Source organism: Motacilla alba, chromosome 26 (assembly GCF_015832195.1).
Source record: "Motacilla alba alba isolate MOTALB_02 chromosome 26, Motacilla_alba_V1.0_pri, whole genome shotgun sequence".
Lineage (NCBI taxonomy): Eukaryota > Metazoa > Chordata > Aves > Passeriformes > Motacillidae > Motacilla > Motacilla alba.
Window position 1 is genome coordinate 1,279,965 of NC_052041.1, and position 20,141 is coordinate 1,300,105.

Sequence of the window (20,141 nt, forward strand, 5' to 3'; positions counted from 1 at the left end):
GTGCCACCCAAACCCATGGAGAAGAAGCATGAAGAAGAAACTCAGGACAGCACTCTGTGCCCTCCATCTTGCTTCCATCCACAACATCCTAAAAGTCCCAAAACCTCAATTTATCCCCAAGTGACACACCTGCACTGCTCTCTATAATCCATTTCACACTTTTGTGGATTCCAGTCTATCTTGCAGTCTGGGAAACTTTCTCCATGGATGAGGGTCAAAGTCAATGCTCCCCTGGGGATCAGGGCACCCCAGAGCAGCCAGAGAAATATTCCCAGTGCCCTGGGTTTCCTGCTGCCCCAGGCACCCGTGGCTCCCCTGGGCCCTGCACCCTCCCTCTGCTTTTCCAGGATGGAGCTGAGACCCCGGCACCAAACACTGAGAAGAATTCCTGAGTGTGGTAACTTCTCAAAGTTTGCAGCGTTTCACAAACTATTGAATTATCTCATGGTGTGTGGGTGAAAATGCTTCTGTTTTGCTCTCATGTAGCCTTCTTTTTACTCACCTGAGAAAATTTCTCTGCCTAAAATACACCGAGGCAGCATAAGAGGCGTGGAAACTTTCACCAGAGACAGCCAGGAACTGCTAAAACACCTTCAGAGAACCAACGCATCTCTAACAATCACAAGCCTGAGGCCTTACAATTCACCTGCAATTGGATTTTAGAAAAGATTGAAAGCATACACTTCCATACAGTTCTAGTGCACCCTCATTTTTATTTTTAACTTATAAGAAAATAACAATTTAAAAAATTTTAAAATGCTAGATAGTACTGTATAGTACCACTGGAACTCCTGGGCAGTTATTGTGAATTTCTTGATGGATTAATCCATGCAGAGTTCTAAAATATTTTAAAATATTTTTTTAAATTTTAAATTTAAAATATTTTTATATTTTACAATTTGAAATATTTTTGGTCATTTTTATTAATTTTTCAAAATAGTTTAAAAATATTTCTAAATTTAAAAAGAATTTATTATTTTAAAATCTTTTTTGCCACCTCTCAGTGGCAAATTACATCCCAGGTGATGTTTCTCCTGCTGCCTCCACACTGATAGATCTTTCCACAGCTGGCTTAAAAGCAGGAATTAAAAAAAAAACCTTGAGGAAATTTAGAATAGGACTTAAGTGGAGAAGAAGGTCCAGTTCTTGTGAGCTGCAAGCGCAGCCGTGGCCTCAGCTGGCCAAGGGCACAGAGGGGCTGCGGGCGGTGGGGCTGGGCTGCATCCTCCCAGCAGCACAGCTCTGTCCCTGCAGGGCAGCCCTGCCCTGGGGACAGCCAGGACCTCGAGCACCAGCCCTGCCACGTCCTCTCTGGGGGCCAGAGTGGGGCTCCCCACGGGCTGAGGGCTGTGCCTAGCAGGGTTTCCTGGAGCTGGTGGCATTCGAAGGCTGGCAGAGTTGGAGCAGTAGCTGGGGCAGGAGCCTAAAGCCCAGCACTGATGTCCCTCCTGCAGAGCCACAGGATGTCACAGGTGAGCCCCGCTGCTGGCCCGTGGCTCTGCCACTCTGCAGGGTGCAGGGAGGGGATGCTGCTCCTCCAAGGTGCTGCCCGTGCCCTGGACATCCAGCTGAGCTCATTCCCGAGCTGGAAACGGGCAGTGCCAGCTGGGAGCTGAGCCAAAGTGCTGCAGGCTGTTGGTTTCTGTCCTCAGCAGGGGCCTGACACGGGGCCCCTGGAACAAACCACAGACGTGTCTCCTGCCCCGCTCCCATGGGGCTACTGCTGCTGCCTTCTTTCAATTTCTTTCCAGATTTATGGGGCTCTGGATGAACCCAGCAGGATCCCAGTTTGGCTGTGATCTCCCAGGACAGCCAGTCCATGCTGCAGCCCTGGCTGATGCTGGCTGGGTGTCACTGCCAAGGTTCCAGCAGGGACGTGTCACAGACGAGCAGTGAGATGGCTGGCTCCCACAGTGCAGGGTGAACATCATGTGTGTGTTAAGAGAAGTTTTGTAGCTGTAGAGTTGTGTTACTGTAATGTGTCTCCCCCATTGTTATCATGGGATGGCCTTGGTGCTCGGGCATTGGGGAGGCTTGGCTCGTTACTGTGGCAACACCTGAGCTCCACCCAAGGAGTGAGAAAGTGACCCCCAGCCCTGGACAGCAAGGAAGGGGTTAACTGACAGGGCTTTAAGAAGGTCTAGAGCTATAAAAGGGGGAGCATCCATCCTGAAGATGAGCACGTGGCTGGTAGTCACAGGGGCTTCCAGTGCTGCAATTTTTCCTTATTTAGTCCCTTTGTTGTATTTTTTGTAAAGATTTAATAAACTTCTAACATTTTAAGAAGTTTAAATTGTTGTTTCTCACGAACCAGCGCTGTGCCTCACACTGGGGTGGACAGCAGGGAGTCCCTCCTTCCAAAAGGATTTGCAGGGGCAGGAGGGGATGCAGAGAGCCCTAGGCAGGATCACAGGGCACAGGGACACCAGAGGAAAAACAAACATCACCAGGACTGGCCCGTGTGTGCCATGGCATTCACTCATCCCCCTCATCTGACATCTCTGTGAGGGGACACTCACTCCTGGGACACGATCTCCCTTGGCTCCTCAGACTTGCCATCCCCGCCTCCTCCTGAAGCTGATCCTTTATGTTCCAGGTGGAGCAGTCAAACAAATGGTATCTAAGTTTGAGGTATTGGTTAAGCTTACTTAAATATTGTTTTTTGGTTGACTTACTGGTAAAGTTATATAATTAAAAATAAATAAAGTAAACAAGTAAAAGTATAATATTTGATTGAACTTTATGTATATATTTAAACTATCATCTAATAAAGAATTTTATAACACTACTGACTTTTATACTTATAAAGAAAGTTAAAGTTTACAGTTTTTTGTGGATGTAACCTAAGGCGTTAGGTGTTAAGTTGGAATTTTTGTGTCATTTATGTTTGTGTGTGATCCAGACCAGCAGAGATGGAGCAGGATCCAGGGATCTGGTAATTCAGATGTGTCTGTGAGCCCAGCCTTACCCTGTGGAGCCACCCAAGGTCAGGGGCAGAGGCAAGGCCAGAGGAATATTCCTGGAGACCCCACTCCCATCAGGGCCATCCAGAGGCTGGGACAGCTCTGCCAGGCTCTCAGTGAGTCTGGGCCAGGGGTGGCAGCTCTCACGAAGAACATGAAGAGCTTTCCCAGGCATCGTTCTGGGAAAGGCTGGGAGAAGATCAGAGAAAAGAATGAGAAACAATTGTTATCTTATCTTGCTGCACCTGTGTTTGTGAACACACAGAATGTGTTAGGGAGATTTGTTTGCCAAAGGGTGGCTTCTTAATTAACCAATAGTGATGGTGTTTTAATTAAAGGACTGATCAGGTCCACCTGTAGCAAAGTAGGGTATAAAAAGCATGGGGTTCTTAATACAGTACAATTGACCTTCTGTAAATGTCTCAAGAGTCTTTGTCTTTTATTATCCAGTCCTAACCCCTTGTGCTGACATCTGGGGTACCTGGGAAAGTTGTCTGCTCCCCTCTGTGACCAGAGAGCTGCCACCACATGGGCCCAGCAAGGACTCCCAGAGGCTTTCCAAAATGTCCCAGCAACCACCTGCAAACAGCAGAAGGTGCCAGTGCCCAGCAGTGGCCCTGGCTGGGGCAGGGGGAGGACAGGGACAGGTGTGCATGCTTCCTGGCAGTGCCTGGGAGGTCACAGGGGCAGGAGGTTCCAGCCTGGTGCCCAGGGCACAGGCCAGCACCATCTCCAGGTGCCCTTTAACCCCTTGCTCTGGGAGGCACTGCTGGCAAAAGGGGCAGACCTCTGGCTCCATGCCCTGCAGAGACGAGGGACAGAGGTGCAGAGGCAGGTTGGAGGCTTGTTAGGTGGACCAGAACCCTGGTCCAGTGTCATTCGTGCTTGAAGACCTTTCTTTTGGAGCACCTGCCCCTCAGCTGGATCAGGGAGCCACAGCCATGGCAAGCCCTGCATGTGTTGAGGAGGCACCCTCAGCTCCAGTACTGCTCACCTGTCCCTGGAGGAATAAACTAAACCACAAGAAATTCCACCTCAAGATGAGGAAGAACTTCTTCACATTGAGGATGGTAGAGCACTGGGGCAGTTTCCCAAGGAGGTCCCGGGGTGGATTCTCCCTTTGGAGATGTTCAAACCCCCCTGGATGTGCTCCTGTGTCACTGCTCCAGGTGATCCTACCTTGGCAGGGGGGATTGGACTGCACAGGTCCCTTCCAACCCTGTGGTTCTGTGAATTGCCCTCCCAGTTCAGACCTGCCTTCAATCTGTGCTGGCCCCAGCACTTCTGCTCACCAGGAGGAGGCCAACATTAGCAGCTGCTGATGGAGGATGCAGGAGATCGTGGGGGCATTGGCTGCAATCCTGCTGCTCCTGCTCTGGTGCAGCTCAGGTGGAAGAGGTGGTGGGCAGTGGATGTTCCATCCGTGACTGGTGCCAGCACCTGACTCCATGGAGGTGTCCAGCTGGGGACGTGTCAGGGTGAAATGGGCTCCCTGTGCTGTGCAAAGATGCACTCTGCCCTGGGGAGAGCCTGGGGTAGAGCCTCAGTGCTGGAGAAGCTGTGGGATGGAGGAGCTGTGGTGCTCCAGCAGCCTCCGTCAGGCTCCTGTGGCTGTGCACCCCAGCTCTGAGGGGGGGTATCCCCATCTCCTGCCACTTGGCAGCAGCAGCCCAGACTGCCCCTGCTGTGGCAGCCAAGGAAAGGGGAGCAGACTGTAGGAAGGGGGGTCCAAACAGGCAAGATCTTGCTCATCTCCTGTGTTTTGATCCCTGCGCTGGGGCTGATGGAGGAGGGCAATGGTTGGATGCTGCTCATCTGGAGCAGGATAAACACGAAGAGCAACATGGCATGGCCCAGAACTCACTGGGCAGCTCAAGCCAGAGGCTTGTTTTGTTTTAGTGCTCTGTTGTCTTTCTCTCCCCCTCTGGGTTTCATGGCTCTTGAGCTGCAGGGCTGGAAAATTATTCATCCAAACCACAGCTCCCCCAACACCCTCTGTAAGCATCTGCAGCTCCAGACTCCACTGCAGCCCGGGGTGGGAGGCCATAAATTCATCATCCTCACCAGCCTGGCCTCCTGTCAGGCAGGGCACGGAGCAGAGGCCGTGCCACAGACACACCCTGGGTGGGTGGCACAGCCATGCTGCACTCACTGGGCAGAACCTGTAGGACACTTTGTGTGACAAATCCCTGCCCTGTGCCTGCCCTGGGGATGAGGAGTGTGGAAGAGGTTTTACAGGGATTTCTGTGAGCCAGAGGGAAGCTTGATGAGAGGATCTGTGTTTACCCCTGGAAGAATTTTCTAGCAAGGTCATTGACTCAGAAACCAAGAAAGAAAGAAGGAGAAATAAGAGAAACCTGCAAGTGCCTGTTCCAATGAACACTTTGTTTTTCTTTTGTGACCAATGAGTAAAGTATAAACTTCTGAGTTTTGTAAGAATGTATGAAAAGCATGCATGCTGGAATAAAGTAACAGTTTGAAGCCTTCTGAAAATGGAGTGTTGCTCTGCATTGTCTCTGTCTCAGCTAGGACAGAGGAGCTCCCACCACAGCTGCTGGAGAAGCTGTGCTTTACTGCAGGTGTCTGCAGGTTCACCTTGTGCTGGGAGCACCATGCAGATGTGTTAGCCAGATGTGAGGGCCAAGGCACCACTCACTCCTGGACCTGTGTGAGCTCTGTGGACAGCGCCATGGCTCCCCCACCATGGCTTCAACTTCCATCCTTCTGTCCCAGGGCCAGTGCCCTGGCAGCTCTGTGCCACCAGCTGTGGGTGACAGCCCTGTGCCCTGTCCTGGGACTGTGTCTCTGTGCACAGACACACAGGAGATCCTGGGGCACTTTCCAAGGGACGGTGGAAGGTTCCTGGTGCCCTGCCCATCCATGGGGGAGGATGGACAGTCCTGTGCTGAGCTGAGCTCCAGGATGAGAGCTGGTGTGGGCCAGGTGCCAGCAGAGCTCAGCCCAGCCCTTGCTTGGTCACTGCCATCAGAGCATAGCCTGGGGAGTGGCCAGGTTGTCCCATGTGGATGATGTTCTGCTCTTATGCATGAAAGCAATTCTGTCCCGTGCTGAGGCCTCCCTCCTCTGCCATCAGCTGTGGAGCCAGACCCAGAGCCCCTCACAGAGCAAGGCTTTGAGCAAAGCCCAGGCCAGGATGGCTCTGAACACCACAGGCCAGTTCTGATTGTGGGAGAGCAGCAGGGAGAGCCTGGGGGTCTCCTGCCTCTCCTTATCCCTGCCTATTTTGGAGGAGGCAGTCCTGGCTGGGCTGCAGCGGCTCGTGGGAGGATTTGTCCCCGCAGAGCCCTGGGCTCCTGAGGGGGGATGCAGAGCTGAGAGGGACAATGCCCACCCATGCAGGGGAGCAGCCAGCAGCACGAGAGACTGAACCCCCAGTCAGCCTCCTTCTGTGCCCCTCACAAGGCTCCTGCTGCCCATGGCATCCCCAGTGCCACTGTGACTGGCCCTGCTTTGCATGTAGGGCACTCCACAGACCTTGAGATCCTCTGAGACAACGAGCGTGAGGAGTTTTAACATCATAACCCATGCAGGGACACACAGGAGCAAAGGCTTCTCAGTGCTGAGCACAGACTGAACGAGAGCCTGCAGCCCAGCCCCATCTCCACACACACCTTGGAGATCAGCCGTGCTCAGGATGGCCCTTGGCCTCAGCATTAACCATGGCCCAGAGCTCCTGGGCCATGCAAAGCCAGGAGAGCCACAGGCCATGTCCAGCAGCACCAGCAGGGTGATGCTGGAGCTGGATCCAGGTCTGGGTCACCTCTGCCCTGTTTGAGGGCATGACACCAGCCCTTTTCCCCCACCAGCAGCTCCCTCTCTCCTTCCAGCACAGGGAGCTCTGCCTGCACTGCTCTGCAGCTCAGCTGTGCTGAGGGTGAAGCAGTGAGAGGAGCTCTACAAGCGGGTGGGACTGAGTCTGCAGGAGGACAATATCAGCATTTTCACTGCTCTTCTTGGGGTAAGTTGGAGGGCACCTGCAGGTCCTGGCAGAAAGGCTGCTGTCCTGTAGCCCAAGAATAGTTTTAAAGGTTGGATGCAGCTGGCGGGTGAAAGCTGGACATCAGGGTTGGATGGGGCTGTGTGCATGTGTGAGCAGGACACAGGGTTTTTGAGACTACTCCTTCTTGGGGGCTCTTGGGGTAAAACCCCCAGCACAGGTGAGATTCTGTGCTGCTGGACAAGTCCAAACTTCCCCAGCCTGTCAGCTCCAGACCCTGAACAGACAAATGACACATCGTGCTTTGGCCAGGTTTGACTTTGCAGCCTTCTTGCTTGATGTTGACATCCAGGGTGCCCTGGGGTGTCCCCCCGTGGTGGCCCAGACACACGGGACAGGTGCTGATCCAATGCCCCTGATCCTGGCTGTGGAAACAAACATTTCCCCCTTGTGACCCTCATCCCGCAGCCCCAGTGTGCTTTAGGAGTTACTGGTTACATAAAAGCCATAAAGCCATCAGGCTCCCTGTGAGCAAAGGCGAGGGCTGGGTTCCTCCCAAGGCAACATCATAAATCCTTTTGTGCACATGAGAATATCCACTGAGCTTCACAAGGCCTTTTCATGTCGGGAGTATTCACTCATCCTCCTGGAGAGCCCCTGGCATGTTGGCATCTCCCCAGAAACAGCAGAGCAACGAGTCACTGGATGGGCACTTGTGCAGGCTGAGCAGCGAGTGACAGGGCACATCACACGGCTGGGTGACCCTGGCACAAAGATGTAGTGACATGGAAACATTTCCAAATTGCAACTGCATCCAGAACACAGCTCAGGAGGGTTGAGGGTGCCCATGGGCAACCCAGGATGGTCTGGGCTATGCTGAAGGCAGCACTGCCTACACATATGTCCAGCTTGGGAGGAAATGCAGCCCTCTATGGGGCCAAGGCTCTGCCCTACCTGGGTTCCCCCAGGCCAGGAGTGCTGCAACTTGGAGCTGAGAGCAAGCAGAGGGCACTGAGCAGCTCTGCCTGCAGCACAGAAGGTGTCCTGTGTGCAGGGAGACACTGCTCCCAGCCAGCTGTGCCCTGTGGTGGCCACAGCTGGGCAGAGGTGCAGGGGACACCTGGCTGGGGCTGCACAGCACTGCTGGGTAGTGCAGGGTGGGAGCAGGAGGCATGTGGGAAAGCAACTGCCAAAGAGAAACCTGATTTAGAGGAGGGGAAAAAGGATACCCAGATGCAAAAAGAGGCCTCATCCCAGGGCTGGGATGGCTGATGCTGAGGTGACCCTGGGAACAGGGACAGGCTTCTAGTGGAATCACAGGGGCAGTAGGAGGAGTGGCCAACTCAGTCACGCACCTGGGGCTCTCTGCTCCTCATAGCAGGTCTTGGGAGCCCCTTATCACACCTGTTATATCTCCTCACCCCACCCCAAGGCAGCTGCCACAGGACATGGAACAGTGAGCAGGAGCGTGGGCCACACTGGGACAGGGTCACTGCTTTGAGGCTGCACTATAACCCCACCCTGCCTGAAGGGGCAGAGAAAGGCAACAGGGTCCCAGATGCAGTTTTTTCTACATGATGAATATGCTTGTGAAACTATCTGCTTCTCTTAACTCTTCCTTCTGTCCTGCACTTGCAGCTCGGTGAACCGAGTTGTTTCTTGTGATTTCAGCTTGTGCATGGCCACCCCTGCTTGCAGAGCAGCCACATCCCTGCATGGACAACCCAGCTCCCAGAGCAGCAGGACTGCTGAGGCTGCCAGCTGCTCACCAGTGTCCAGCTGAACCAGGTGGCTCTGCCCTGTTCCTTGGTGCAGGTTCAGGTTCACAACTTTGAGTCCAGGCTTTGTCTGAAAATGTGTCTGGGTGGGCTGGACATTCACTGCAGAAGTGTTGCCTCAGGGGAAGGAGCAGATGAGAGTGATCAGAAGCTGCTGAGCCATGGACTGCAGCATCTGGAGTGCCCAAGGGACACTGCTGTGTCCCCTGGCTGGGGACACAGATGCCCTTTTGGGAACAGCTGCTGTGCTGTAGCCTTCACATCAGCTGGACCCCTCAAAAGCCAAGCCCCCCTCAAGCACACTCTTTCCTAGGGAATTTATTGCTTGTACCTAAGACCATTCCAGCTGAGACAAGGCAGGTGCCCCAGTGCTCTGCCCACAGCACACCGGAGAGCTCCACACACCAGAGCCACGGGCACTGCAGAGCACGGAGCTCCACGCTCGTGCTGGGCTCAGAGGCACCACAGAGCCCCACGGCGTGCACTGAGAGGGTAGAGAGCATTCCAGGCACCAGGAATCTCAGGGGATCTCCAGAAGAGGAGAGGATCCTGCCCAGCCCCTCACCGTGTGTGCACTGAGAGGCTGCAGTGGTGCTGGCAGGACGCTGTCCGTGTGTCCAGGACACCCCAAGTCACAGCTGACACCACACTGGGGACGCTGCCCGGGGAGGGCACTGCTCCTGCAGGGCTCCCTCTGTGCCAGGAGTCCCACGGTGCCCCCAGCAGCCCCCAGCTCTGTACAGGACCCTGCAGGGACAGGCAGAAGGTGCCAGAAGGGCCAGGTGGTGCTAGGGCTGGTTCTGGATGATGTCCTGGATGCAGGTGTACAGGAGCATGTACTGGTCCTGCAAGAGAGAAAGGTCAGTCAGGTTTCTGACAGACACCTCCAGGTCACACATTAACTGTGCAGTTTGCTTTAAAAAATCCTAATTAAGGGGCAGTGTCTGGTAACAGAGCAGGATTTGCTCTCCCCAGTAGTCCATGGGGGTACTGTGTCACCACAGCCAGCCAGAAAGGAAAATCAAGCCTCTTATACCATGCTTGTTTCCCCTTCCTCATCCCCCTGTGATGGGGCTGAGAGGAACATCCCATCCAAACTGCAGAGGAACAAATTCATTTGGCTTCCCCTCCAAGGGCCCCAGTGGCTTTTGGATGTGCCGTGGTGCTTGCATCCAAAACAAGAGCAAAGAGCAACTCCAGAGATGCTGCAGGGCACAAGAGCTGGAGGCTTGGGGTCTGGCAGTGACCTGGGGCCAGGAGGGAAGACCCCTAGACCAGGAGTTTCCCTTGGTGTAGTCCCAGTGTACCAGAGTCAGGAGCTGACAGCAGATCAGGGCAGATGCTTGCAGGCTCACAGAGGTACAGAAAGATCTGTGTGGGTTTAGCCCAGCTGCAGTGCTTGTCTCTTTTTAATATCATCAAACTGATCCATCAGTCCAAATGTGAGCTCTGAGGTCCCTAGTCCCCCGTGTTTGAGATGAGGTTCTGCCCAAATGCCAGGCTGCCCCAAAATGACACAAGGCCCCAAACCCAGGACTGAGCAGGCAAGATGCAAGGAAGGGAAATGGGGTTGTGCTCAGGGCACAGAGCTGGAGGGCAAGGCCAGCCAGCACATGGTGTGGGCTGGGATCACGTGGCATGGCCAGGGGGGATTAGGGCTGCAGAGGGGCCCCAGCAGCATTCCCCAGAGCTCGTTAATGCTCTGGCTGAGCCACAAGTCACGAGGAGCCTCCTCCCTGTGCTGGGGGCTCAGCCTCACCGAAGGGTGAGCACACAATGGCTGAGGCTCCAGGTCACAGAGTGTCTGCAATGAGTCAGGTCTGATTGGGAAACGGGCAGTGACAGCCCGGGGCTGACCGCAGCCCAGGCACACGCAGTGACTGGCCACATGCAAGAGCACATCCCCTGGGACATGCACCACGCTGGAGCTGGTGGTGCTTAATAACTGACAGTTATCCCTGCAAATCCATCAAAGGTTCATCTTCCCCCTCGCTTCCCCCCCAAAATCTGATGCCTCTGACACGACGGCAGCCGATGGCCCCGCCAGACACAAAGGGGTGCTGGCAAGCCCCCAGAGGGGTGGAGGAGGCTGCAGGGCAGCCCTGCTGCTCCGAGGGGAAGCAGCTCTGCTGCTGCCCCCCTTCAGCAGGACAGCAGCGTTTGAAGGGCCCTTGCTGTGCCTTTATGGGGAACTGTGTCCCTGCAGGGCCGGGCGCTGCGGGAGCACAAAGCAGCTCTCAAGCGGGGCAGCGGACGCCTGGCCCTGCTCTGGCTCCCACCACGCACATGGTTCACATTAATTAAGAATGTAATTAGCTTCTTGAAGGAGGCTGTGCAGCTGGGAAGCCTTGGAGAGAGATCTTCCCCAGTTCTGCTGTGCCCTGTGGGGAGTGTTTCCAGGGCCGTGCATCAGCTCTCTCAGCAGCTGCAGCAACTGAAGCATGTCCAGAGGCACTGGTGCCATAAGCAGCCACCAGGGCTGGTACACAAGGGCTGGGCTGGCATGGAATGGCCCCATCAGACAGTGCTACAGCCCACAGGACACCTGCCAACATGGCACTGTGTCCCATTGTCCCCTGGCAGGCAGCCCCAGCTGTAACAGCAGGTTCTGGGTCTGGGGATGCAGCAGGAAAGGGGCTGGCCATGGGGACACCCAGCAGGTTCTGGGTCTGGGGATGCAGCAGGAAAGGGGCTGGCCATGGGGACACCCAGCAGGTTCTGGGTCTGGGGATGCAGCAGGAAAGGGGCTGGCCATGGGGACACCCAGCAGGTTCTGGGTCCCCAGGCAGACAGCCAAGCCCAGGAGCCAAGGGGGACCAGGCAGGTTGTTAGGGTGACACCAGTGCTCCACTCTTCCTCGAGTGCAATGGGAAGAGTGCTTTATTTACTGTGAGTTCACATGCAATTTAACTGATCTTAACTCAGAACCCAGGAGATGAAAAACTCTTGCCAGGGAAAGTCAGTGCCCTCATTCCTCGGTGGCTGGCAGAGCCACAGGGTAGGGAAGGAGCAGGAAGTAAATCCCTGCTGAGGCTGGACAGGCAGCAGGGAGCACCCAGGAGCGGGCAGGATGGTACCAGCTCCAGGCAGGTCAGCAGAGGACTCTGCTGCACCCTGTCCATCCTCCCCCCTCCTTCCCACCTACCAGAGTTGGGGTCATGAGGCAGCAGCTTCTGGCCAGCTGGAGGGTCACGCCGTAGATGTCCACGGTTCTCTCAGCTTTCATCTGGTGCAACAGGCAATCCAGGGAGATCAGGGTCCCCATCTGGCTCATGTCACCACTGCAGAGGACAAGGGGGGTTCACTGATGCCAGGCCAGGCTGAGCTGAACCCCTCTGGAGGAGGGCACCAGTGCAAGGAGCCATGTGGGACTCTGAGCTCTCTCTGTGTGCAGGTAAGTGAGGATATCAGGGCTGCTCCCAGCATCCCTGCAGCTACCCAGGGATGGCCTGGGCACCTCAGCCTGGGAATGCCTGCTCCACCCATGCTCCCCCCAGTCTGGCTGTTTGCCCTGTCTTCTCCCAGTCCCTGGCAGAGCACTGTGACCTCCCAGGCTCAGAACTCCCACTGGCTCCCATGGACCCATGGCACAGCCCATCTACACCACCACTTGACCTTCAGAGGAAAACTCCAGCCTTGTGCAGGATCCCTGCTCCAGCAGAACCACAGCTGGGCCTGCAGGAGGGATGCAGCCACCACGGAATGGGACTGTGCCACCACCCTGACCCACAGGGGGTCAGTTCCTGTTGTGACTCTGGCAGTGGTTTTGTTTGTTTGTACTGTTGCATTTGTGTTTTTAATTTTCCTATTAAAGAACTGTTATTCCTATTCCCATATCTTTGCCTGAGAGCCCCTTAATTTCACAGTTATAATTATATTTGGAGGGAGGGAGTTTCCATTTTCCATTTCAAGGAAGGCTCCTGCCTTCCTCAGCAGACACCTGGCTTTTCAAGCCAAGCCAGATTTTGGCATGCCAAGGCACTGAGCAGCTGCTGGCTCTGGAGGCAGGTGCAGCCCAGGGTACCTGCAGTGCAGCAGAACAGGACCCCCCCTCCTGCGGGGGGGTGTGCCCCGTCTGACAGCCCCCAGCAGCTCCACCAGGCTCTGCACATCAGGCTGCTTCTTGCTGCTCCAGAGTGTGAACAGGAACCTCTGTACCTGCCTCTCCTTTGCCTTCTTCTCCTGTGGGACACAAAGAGCTGATGTGGGTATTGGGGAGGGATGGATGAGTTTGGATGCACAGGAGCCCCAGCTCTCCCATCCTTAGGCTCTCTGAGGCTTCCCTGAGCTTTCTGCCAGCTTCTGTAAAGCTGTCCAGGCATCTCTGCTGGGGCACTGCCCACCACCCACTCTGGCAACCTGCTGTCCTTCCCCACAACATCCTGACTTGCTCCTGGAGAGGGAACTGAGAACTTCAAAGGGGTCAGACAGACCTATCAGCCCCCAGGGCTTCTCCCATATATCTCCTGTGTCCACTCAGTTGTGGATGCTGCAATCCAGACTCACTCCTGCATTTGTGGACTGCTGGCACTCTGCTCTTGAAGCTTGGAGAAGTCCCACAGACCCTTCACCCCCTACAGATCCCTACAGACCCATCCCCACCCAGGAGGTGGGAGCCAGGACAGCCCCATGGACACACACGTGTTTCAGTCTGAGCTGGGTACATCTCCATCCCGAGACAAGCTTCTCTGTGTCACACTGGATGGTCAGTGTCTTCATGCAGAGAGAGTCTCCTTCCAGGGGCCAGCACGCCTCACCTGGGGCCTGTGTGCAACAAGGAATTTGGCTTTCTGTGGGTGGGCATTGTCTGTCACAACAGTCACCATCTCTGGGGTCTATGGTGGGGCTGGACCAAGAGCACTCCCAGCATCTCCCCGTGTCAGTTCATCCCTCACCTAAAACCTGAGGAAGTTCCAGCAACACCAGCAGGTTCAGCCAGCTCAGGTGGGAACCCAGAGCTGCCTGGCAGCTCTGCTCAGAGCTCTGAGCTGGAGTCTGCTCGGCCAGGGTCCACCCCCTGGCTGGGCAGAGCAGGAGCTGCTGCCCTGGGTCCCAGCTTGAAGGGCCCCAGCTGAGTCCAGGCACAGGGGTGACAGAACCTGTCTCCCATGACAAGCTGTGGGAGCACCTGGACACAGGAAAGGTCCAGCTTTAGCTAAGCTGGGTCTGCACCCAGGACTCAGGAGGCAGTGAAGAGTTGAGAGCTCTGCTAGTTCCAGCTCCATGAACAGATTCCCCCTCTGCCATGCACAGGTGGGCACAGTGCCTTACCTCCCCCTTCTCCTGCCACGGCAGAAGCGTGAGGATTGTGTGAACATCCTGTTCCCACACCAGGGTCCAGAAGTCCTCCATGGTCAGCTTGTCAGGGCCGTGGACAGCCAGGTAGTCCCTGCTGGAGCTGCAGCCCTGGGTGGGGAATGGGAATGTCACTCTCCTGATGGAGAGGGTGCTCTGCTGGCCCAGGCGGCTGCAGGAATGGTCAGGAAGAGCAGAGAGCTCAGCAGGTCAGGAAGCAAGGAGAGAAGGGAAAGTGCCAAGGGAGGCAGGTGAGGGCAGCCCAAACTGGGCAGGGGAGGGAAGGGATGTCCTCAGTCCCTGCAGTCCCCTCTTCTCCACACAGGACCACCATCGGTGATATTTTGCCCGATGTCCGGGACAAATGATTTATCTGACTCTATTGATATTAGAAGGCTAATTAATTACTTTATTATATTATATTACACTATATGACATTACATCTAAACTGAATCTGCACAAGCACCCAACTCCACTGCACAGCATCTCGTGACAGTCTGCTGACTGACAGTCTGCACACGTGCTTGGCCCTGACAGGCCAAGGAAACAAAACACCATCACTTTGGGTAAACAATCTCCATACTGCATTCTGCTTTGGCACAACACAGGAGCAGCCAATGACATAAGAATTGTTTCAATCATTCTTTTCTCTGCTTCTTTCACTGCTTCTCTCAGGTTCAGAGAGTGTGAATCCCACAGACCACAGTGACAGGGGCCAGTGGAGCAGAGCAGGAGCACAGCCAGGATGGGGACAGGCACAGGGTGGTGCTGCTGCTGGGGATGAGACTCACCGGGACACGCCAGACCTGCAGCAGTCCTGAGAGAGGGCCCTGCTCCAGCAGGGAGAACTTCACTCTGGAGCGATCATCTGCAAAGGGAGTGGCAGCTGGAGGGATTCAAGGCACTCTTGAGCTCAGACAGGTTTTGCAGACTGACTGCCACACAAACAAAATCCTTCCTTCACCATTTCTTGGCAAAGGCACTCCCTTCTGCAGGGCTCATCTCCAGCCTGCTGGCTCCCAAAGGACAGGTCTCTATCCCTGCTCCTGTAGTGCAGGTCACTCAGTGTCTGAGCCAGTGGAGATCTGCCTCTCTCCAAGGATGGACAGCCTGTGAGCCTCTGGGCCTCTGTTCCAGTGTTTGACCATCTCCATGGAAATTCACTATTCCTTCTACTGACTTGGATTACCCTCCCAAACCACCCCCTTGTCTCATCCCTCCATGGCACATCTCTGAGAAGACTCCATGGATTCCCTGTGCCTTCCCACAGGTAGCTGAAAACAGCAATAAGATCTCCCCTTTTCCTTCTCCAGGCTGAGCAAACCCACCCACGGCAGTCCCAAGCACCACTCGCTCCATCCCAAACACCTCGCTAACCTTCTGGGGGTCACCAAAGCCTCAAAATACTTTCTTATGCTCTGGACTACTGGCCCTGGTCCAGTCTGGCCCCATGCAGGAGGAAAAGGAACAGGAGGGAAGAGGATGCAAGGTGTCCCAGAACTTACAGGGCAGGATGCTGGAGGAGGGCCGTGCCTGCTGGCTGCCTGAAGATGGTGATGCAGAGCTGGCTTCTTCCTTGACAACCTCCAGGAGGGCCTGCCAGGGTGAGAGAGTGGAGGAGGCAGTGAGGGAAGGGTCAGGACAGGAGGAACCAGGGCCTCCTGAGGACACCTGGACTCAGCAGAGGGGTCATGGCAGCACAGGCAGCAGCCTGAGCAGGAGAGCCACGAGAGCAGCTCTGCAGTGAGCTGCCAGGGCTGTGCCAGGCTGTCAGGAGAGGGCTGCTGCTGTCCAGGCAGGCACCTGGGAGGGACGGGGTGGTGAACAGACCCTGACCAGTGCAGAATGCAGGAGGGAGCTGTGTGCCTGGGCATGCAATGCCATGGAGAGGGGACAATGCCAGAACACCCAGGGAACTGTGGCATGGGACCTACCCAAGAGGCACTTACAGGGTGTTCTCCAGCCCCAGCAGATTCAGTCACTCCCCAGGTCCCCTCAGCACACACAGCCATGGCAGCACTCCCTGCACCTGCCCAGGACAGCTCTCACCTCGTACTCCCTCAGGAAGCCCATGTGGGACTTGGCTGCCTTCTGGGCATAGTGCTGGGCAAAGCTCTTCAGCGGGATGGGGCAGGACCTGGGGAGAGAGCCAGGGCATAGGGGTGAGGCTGAGCTCATGGAGCAGCAGCCAGGCTGGGTCTGCAGCAGATGACAGGGCTGTGAGCAGACCTTCACTCCTCAAATGCCAGGGGTCTCCCAGGCTCCCAGCTCTGGCCCGTGACAACCCGCTCTCCCCTAGACCGAGGGGTGACACAGGGGTGACACAGCCCAGGGCTCATTCCCAAGAGGCAGCAAGGACAAGGACATCCTGTTCTGCATGAGGGAGGAGACAATCCAACCACAAAGACAAGTGTATGACCTCCACGTGTAGCCCCAAGACGATGAGATGGGTGGTCAAAGCCATGCCCAGCTGGACCCTGCTCCATCCTCTTGGCTTCCAGCAGGAGCACGTCCCAAGGTCACCCAGCTGCCATGAGCCTCTCCAGTTTTACATATCTCTAGGGCATGCCTGTGGGCTGGGAAGCCAGAGGCTGAGGGAAATGCCTTCCCCAGGACAGCTCTGCACATCTCTGGTGTTGGTGTACCCGGCAGACTGCACTTTGCTCTGCGCTGGGCACCCCGTGCTGCAGGAACAACCACCCACAGCAGCAGCTGGGATGGCTGCTGGGCTTCCTGTCCTTCTGTCCTGCAGCCAAGGCTCGCTGGGAGGGCTTGTGATCAGGGTGGGCAGAGTGGCAAAGCACAGCAAGGCCTTACCTCTGTGTCCCTGATAAATCCAGGGGAGGCTCCTCCAAGATCTTGTCCAGAATGCAGCTGTGCAGGAAGATGTACTGGGACTGGAAGGCAAAGGCAGACAGGAACAGAGACCATCACACTGCAGAGACAGCACCAGAGAGTGGCTGTGGTCCCTCTCCTGAAGGCAATGCTGACACCTTATCCCAGCCCCAGGGAGATAGGAGACAGACTGGGGAGCATCAGAGACCAACAACACGGTGTGAGTTAAGAATTGCCTGCAAAGGGCCTGATCCTGTTCCTCAGTGCTCCAGGGTGTTTCTGAGCCTCCTGGGAGGTCTCCGAGCCTGGATGTTGCTGTTGTGGGTCTAGCAGGGCATGAAGCAGCTGAAGACCCCTCCAGCAATTTCCACTCCAGCTGAGCTGCTGCTTTCAGCAGCAGGATGACAGTGACAGGCTGGGGACCAGCCTGGGGGTGCTGGGGCTGGCTGGCCAGCTCCTCCAACTGCCAGCCCTGTGAACTTCAATGGAGCGAAGTGAGGGGCCAGGGGAAAGAGGGAGCAGAGATCTCACCAGTGTCTGAATCATCAGGTACCGGTTCATCCTCAAGGCGTGAACAACACCGAAAATGTCCACGGCCTTCTCCTGCCTCATCTGCTGCAGCAGCCGGTCCAGCGCAATGAAGGTGCCCGTGCGGCCCACGCCAGCACTGAGGGCAGGGACAGAAAGGGTTAAACAGGGCCTGACACCCAGCCCTGGCTCCCTCCTGCTGCTGGATGCGCTCCCAAGGGCTGCTCCCTGGGCACTGCCAGAGCACTCCCAGGCACTGTCCCAGCAGGGTGAGGGGCTCAGGAGCACTCAGGCTGCCCTGGGCTGGTGCCGACCATCTCCCCCTGCCCCACACCCTGGGGCTGGGGGCCAGCAGACCTGTACTCCTCAATTCCTGAGCAGAAAACTCCAGAGAGCAGCTGTGTCTCCTGGGAACTGCTTTCCCTCACTCACACTTTGTGCATGGGTGGGACCCTCATCCCCCTTACCCTCTCCCCTCATCCCCCCCCAGCATCCCCTGGGGCAGAGCCTCACCTGCAGTGCACCAGGGTCGGCCCTGCATCCTTGGTGCTCTGGATGTGCTCCCGGACCAGCTCCCTGAAGGTCATGATGGAAGTGGTGGACTCGGGGATGCCGTGGTCGGGCCATGCCGTGTAGTGCAGGTGGGACACGAAGCGCTCTGCCCGCAGACCCTCCTGCAGGGGAATGCTGATGGGTGTGCAGCCCCCGGGGCGGGCTCACACCCCTGACAGCACCTGGGCACTTGAGAACACCTGGCTCAGCTGCAGGGAACAGCCAATGTCAGGTCTGCACTGCCTGGTGGCTTCTGCTCCTCCATGCTCCCCCCCCAGCCTCTGCCATCCCCTGGAGGTGGGAGGGGGAACATCTGCCTTTGGCTGCCAGGAACATGGCCTGGAAGCCACAGGCTGTCCTGCTGCAGGGACATGGAAACCAGAGAGCAAGTGGGGAGAGCAGCATGACACATGCTGGACACCCTCATGTCACCCTCACTGCTCCTCAGGGTTTGGGTCTTCTCTGAGCCCCAGAGATGGCAGGGAAAGGTGCCACCACTGCTGAGGAGAAATGCCAGTGCCCACCCCCAACCCCTGACAGGTGCCCACAGCCCCTGGTGTCTGCACTCACGTGCCACAGCTTGAACTCCCGTACTGTCCACTCCTCAGAGCTGCTCTGCATCAGCAGGTGGACCCTCACCTGCCCATAGGACACCGGGGCAGATTCTGATGGCCAGTAATGATCACAGAGCACCTAGAGCAGGACAGGGTCCCAGTGAGGGACCAGCTGATCTGGCTCCCAGGGAGCATCTACAGAGCAGCAGCTGTAGTGGAGCCAGGACAGGTCTTGGGGAGCAGGCAGGGGTGTTTCCCCTTCCCACTGGGAGCTTTGCACAGCCCTCCCTCACAGCCCCTTAATTTGGATCTCAGCCTCCTCCAGAAAAAAGGACCTGTGTGGGTCTCATTATCCCTGGAGACTGGAGGAACAGTCTATGTGAGGTGGCTCACCCAGAGGACATGGAAGTGTCAGATTCTGCAGAAATATCTGAGGGTGATGGGCATGGTCCTAGCTGAGCTCCCACCCCAAGCTGCGGCTGAGCTGCACAGATCAGCCTCTCTTCCCCCAAACTGTCAGAGACTCTGTGTGGGCTGTGCTCATCCTGGAGCCATATCAGAGCAGGGGTTTTGTGGAGGACACAGACCCAGCCCTGGGCTCAGCTCCCACCACCAGGTCAGGGCTGGGCTGGGGCTGGCATCGACCTACCCGCCCATTCTCCATGCACACTGTCAGCATGATGATATTGCAGACATTCTGCTCCCACACCAGCCTCCAGAAGTCCTCTATGGTTTTCTTTAGGGGCCCCTGGGTGGCAATGAACTCTTGCTGGGATGTGTAGCCCTGAGCAAGAGGCAGACAAGAGCACGATGAGTTAGCAGGCTGCCAAGGCAGGTGAGTCCTGCCCTGGGACCAGTCAGTGCCTGGTCTGTTGTTGTGGCAGGAGAAATTCCTGTTGCCCTTAGCCCACATGGGCACAGTTCCCAGGCAGCTGATCTCAGCAGCAGCTGATTTCACAGGAAGCATGAGCTGCCCAGCTACACTTTCTACATATTTGGAACAAAGTGACCCACACCATTTCCCTCCAATCAGTTCCTCATTCAGTCTAACCAGAGAAAGACAGATCTGGGTTGTCCCTGTGCTTCCCCTTCCCTGCTGAGGGCAGGGTGAGCATGCAAGGTCTCAGGGTATTTCTTTGCCCTTGGACTCACACATGCTCCCAGATCCACACAACGGCCCATGCATGCAGCGTGCCCTGCCTGTTACCTGGGAACACCTCACACATGGGGGATGAAGGCACAGCTCCACGCTTGTTCAAATGCAGCTGCACAGGCCAGAAGGGAAAAGAGCAGGCAGAGAGACAGGGCAGTAAGCTGGGAGGTGATGGAAGACGATAGACAGTCCACGAGAAGAAAGCAGAGAGACTTCCCACACTCACAGCATTTGCCATCTCACAGGCTCCATCAAAGCCTGCTACAGGGCAACCACACCTCTCCACCTTCCCCCAGCTTCTTGCTGGCCTGTGCCCAGCTGTTCACCAGCACATCTCATGCTCACCAGCCCTCACAGAAGGGGACACTCTGCCTCAACCCAGGCAGAGTTTCTGTGACAGAGTCCTGTGGCCATATCTCGGTGGGGAAGGCAAGTGGGCACTCACAGGCATGAAGTTGGCATTGATGTAGTCTGAGTGTGGATCCTCCCCCAGCTGGCTCAGCTTGACCCGAGAATGATCATCTG

At 56.1% G+C, this 20,141-nt stretch overlaps 1 protein-coding gene across 6 annotated transcripts in view; it reads right to left on the reverse strand.

Moving 5' to 3' along the window:
• Positions 1-9,005: 9,005 nt before the first annotated feature.
• The window catches only part of LOC119711896 (receptor-type tyrosine-protein phosphatase V-like), a 42,499-nt gene continuing 31,363 nt past the window's right edge, over positions 9,006-20,141 (reverse strand). For 3 of the 6 annotated variants that reach the window (XM_038162560.1, XM_038162561.1, XM_038162558.1), the window contains 14 exons: positions 20,062-20,138; positions 19,113-19,247; positions 18,480-18,602; positions 17,871-18,031; positions 17,361-17,496; positions 16,812-16,891; positions 16,044-16,131; positions 15,500-15,590; positions 14,786-14,862; positions 13,971-14,105; positions 13,341-13,463; positions 12,724-12,881; positions 11,845-11,980; positions 9,006-9,544 (listed from right to left, as the gene is read on the reverse strand). In XM_038162560.1, the coding sequence (XP_038018488.1) occupies positions 9,488-9,544; positions 11,845-11,980; positions 12,724-12,881; positions 13,341-13,463; positions 13,971-14,105; positions 14,786-14,862; positions 15,500-15,590; positions 16,044-16,131; positions 16,812-16,891; positions 17,361-17,496; positions 17,871-18,031; positions 18,480-18,602; positions 19,113-19,247; positions 20,062-20,138 (1,577 nt within the window). In that variant the 3' untranslated portion in view covers positions 9,006-9,487. Of the gene's footprint in view, positions 9,545-11,844; positions 11,981-12,723; positions 12,882-13,340; positions 13,464-13,970; positions 14,106-14,785; positions 14,863-15,499; positions 15,591-15,943; positions 16,132-16,811; positions 16,930-17,360; positions 17,497-17,870; positions 18,032-18,479; positions 18,603-19,112; positions 19,248-19,670; positions 19,729-20,061; positions 20,139-20,141 lie in introns of those variants that run through there. The other 3 variants (XR_005259768.1, XM_038162562.1, XR_005259769.1) reach the window with 3 other exon arrangements.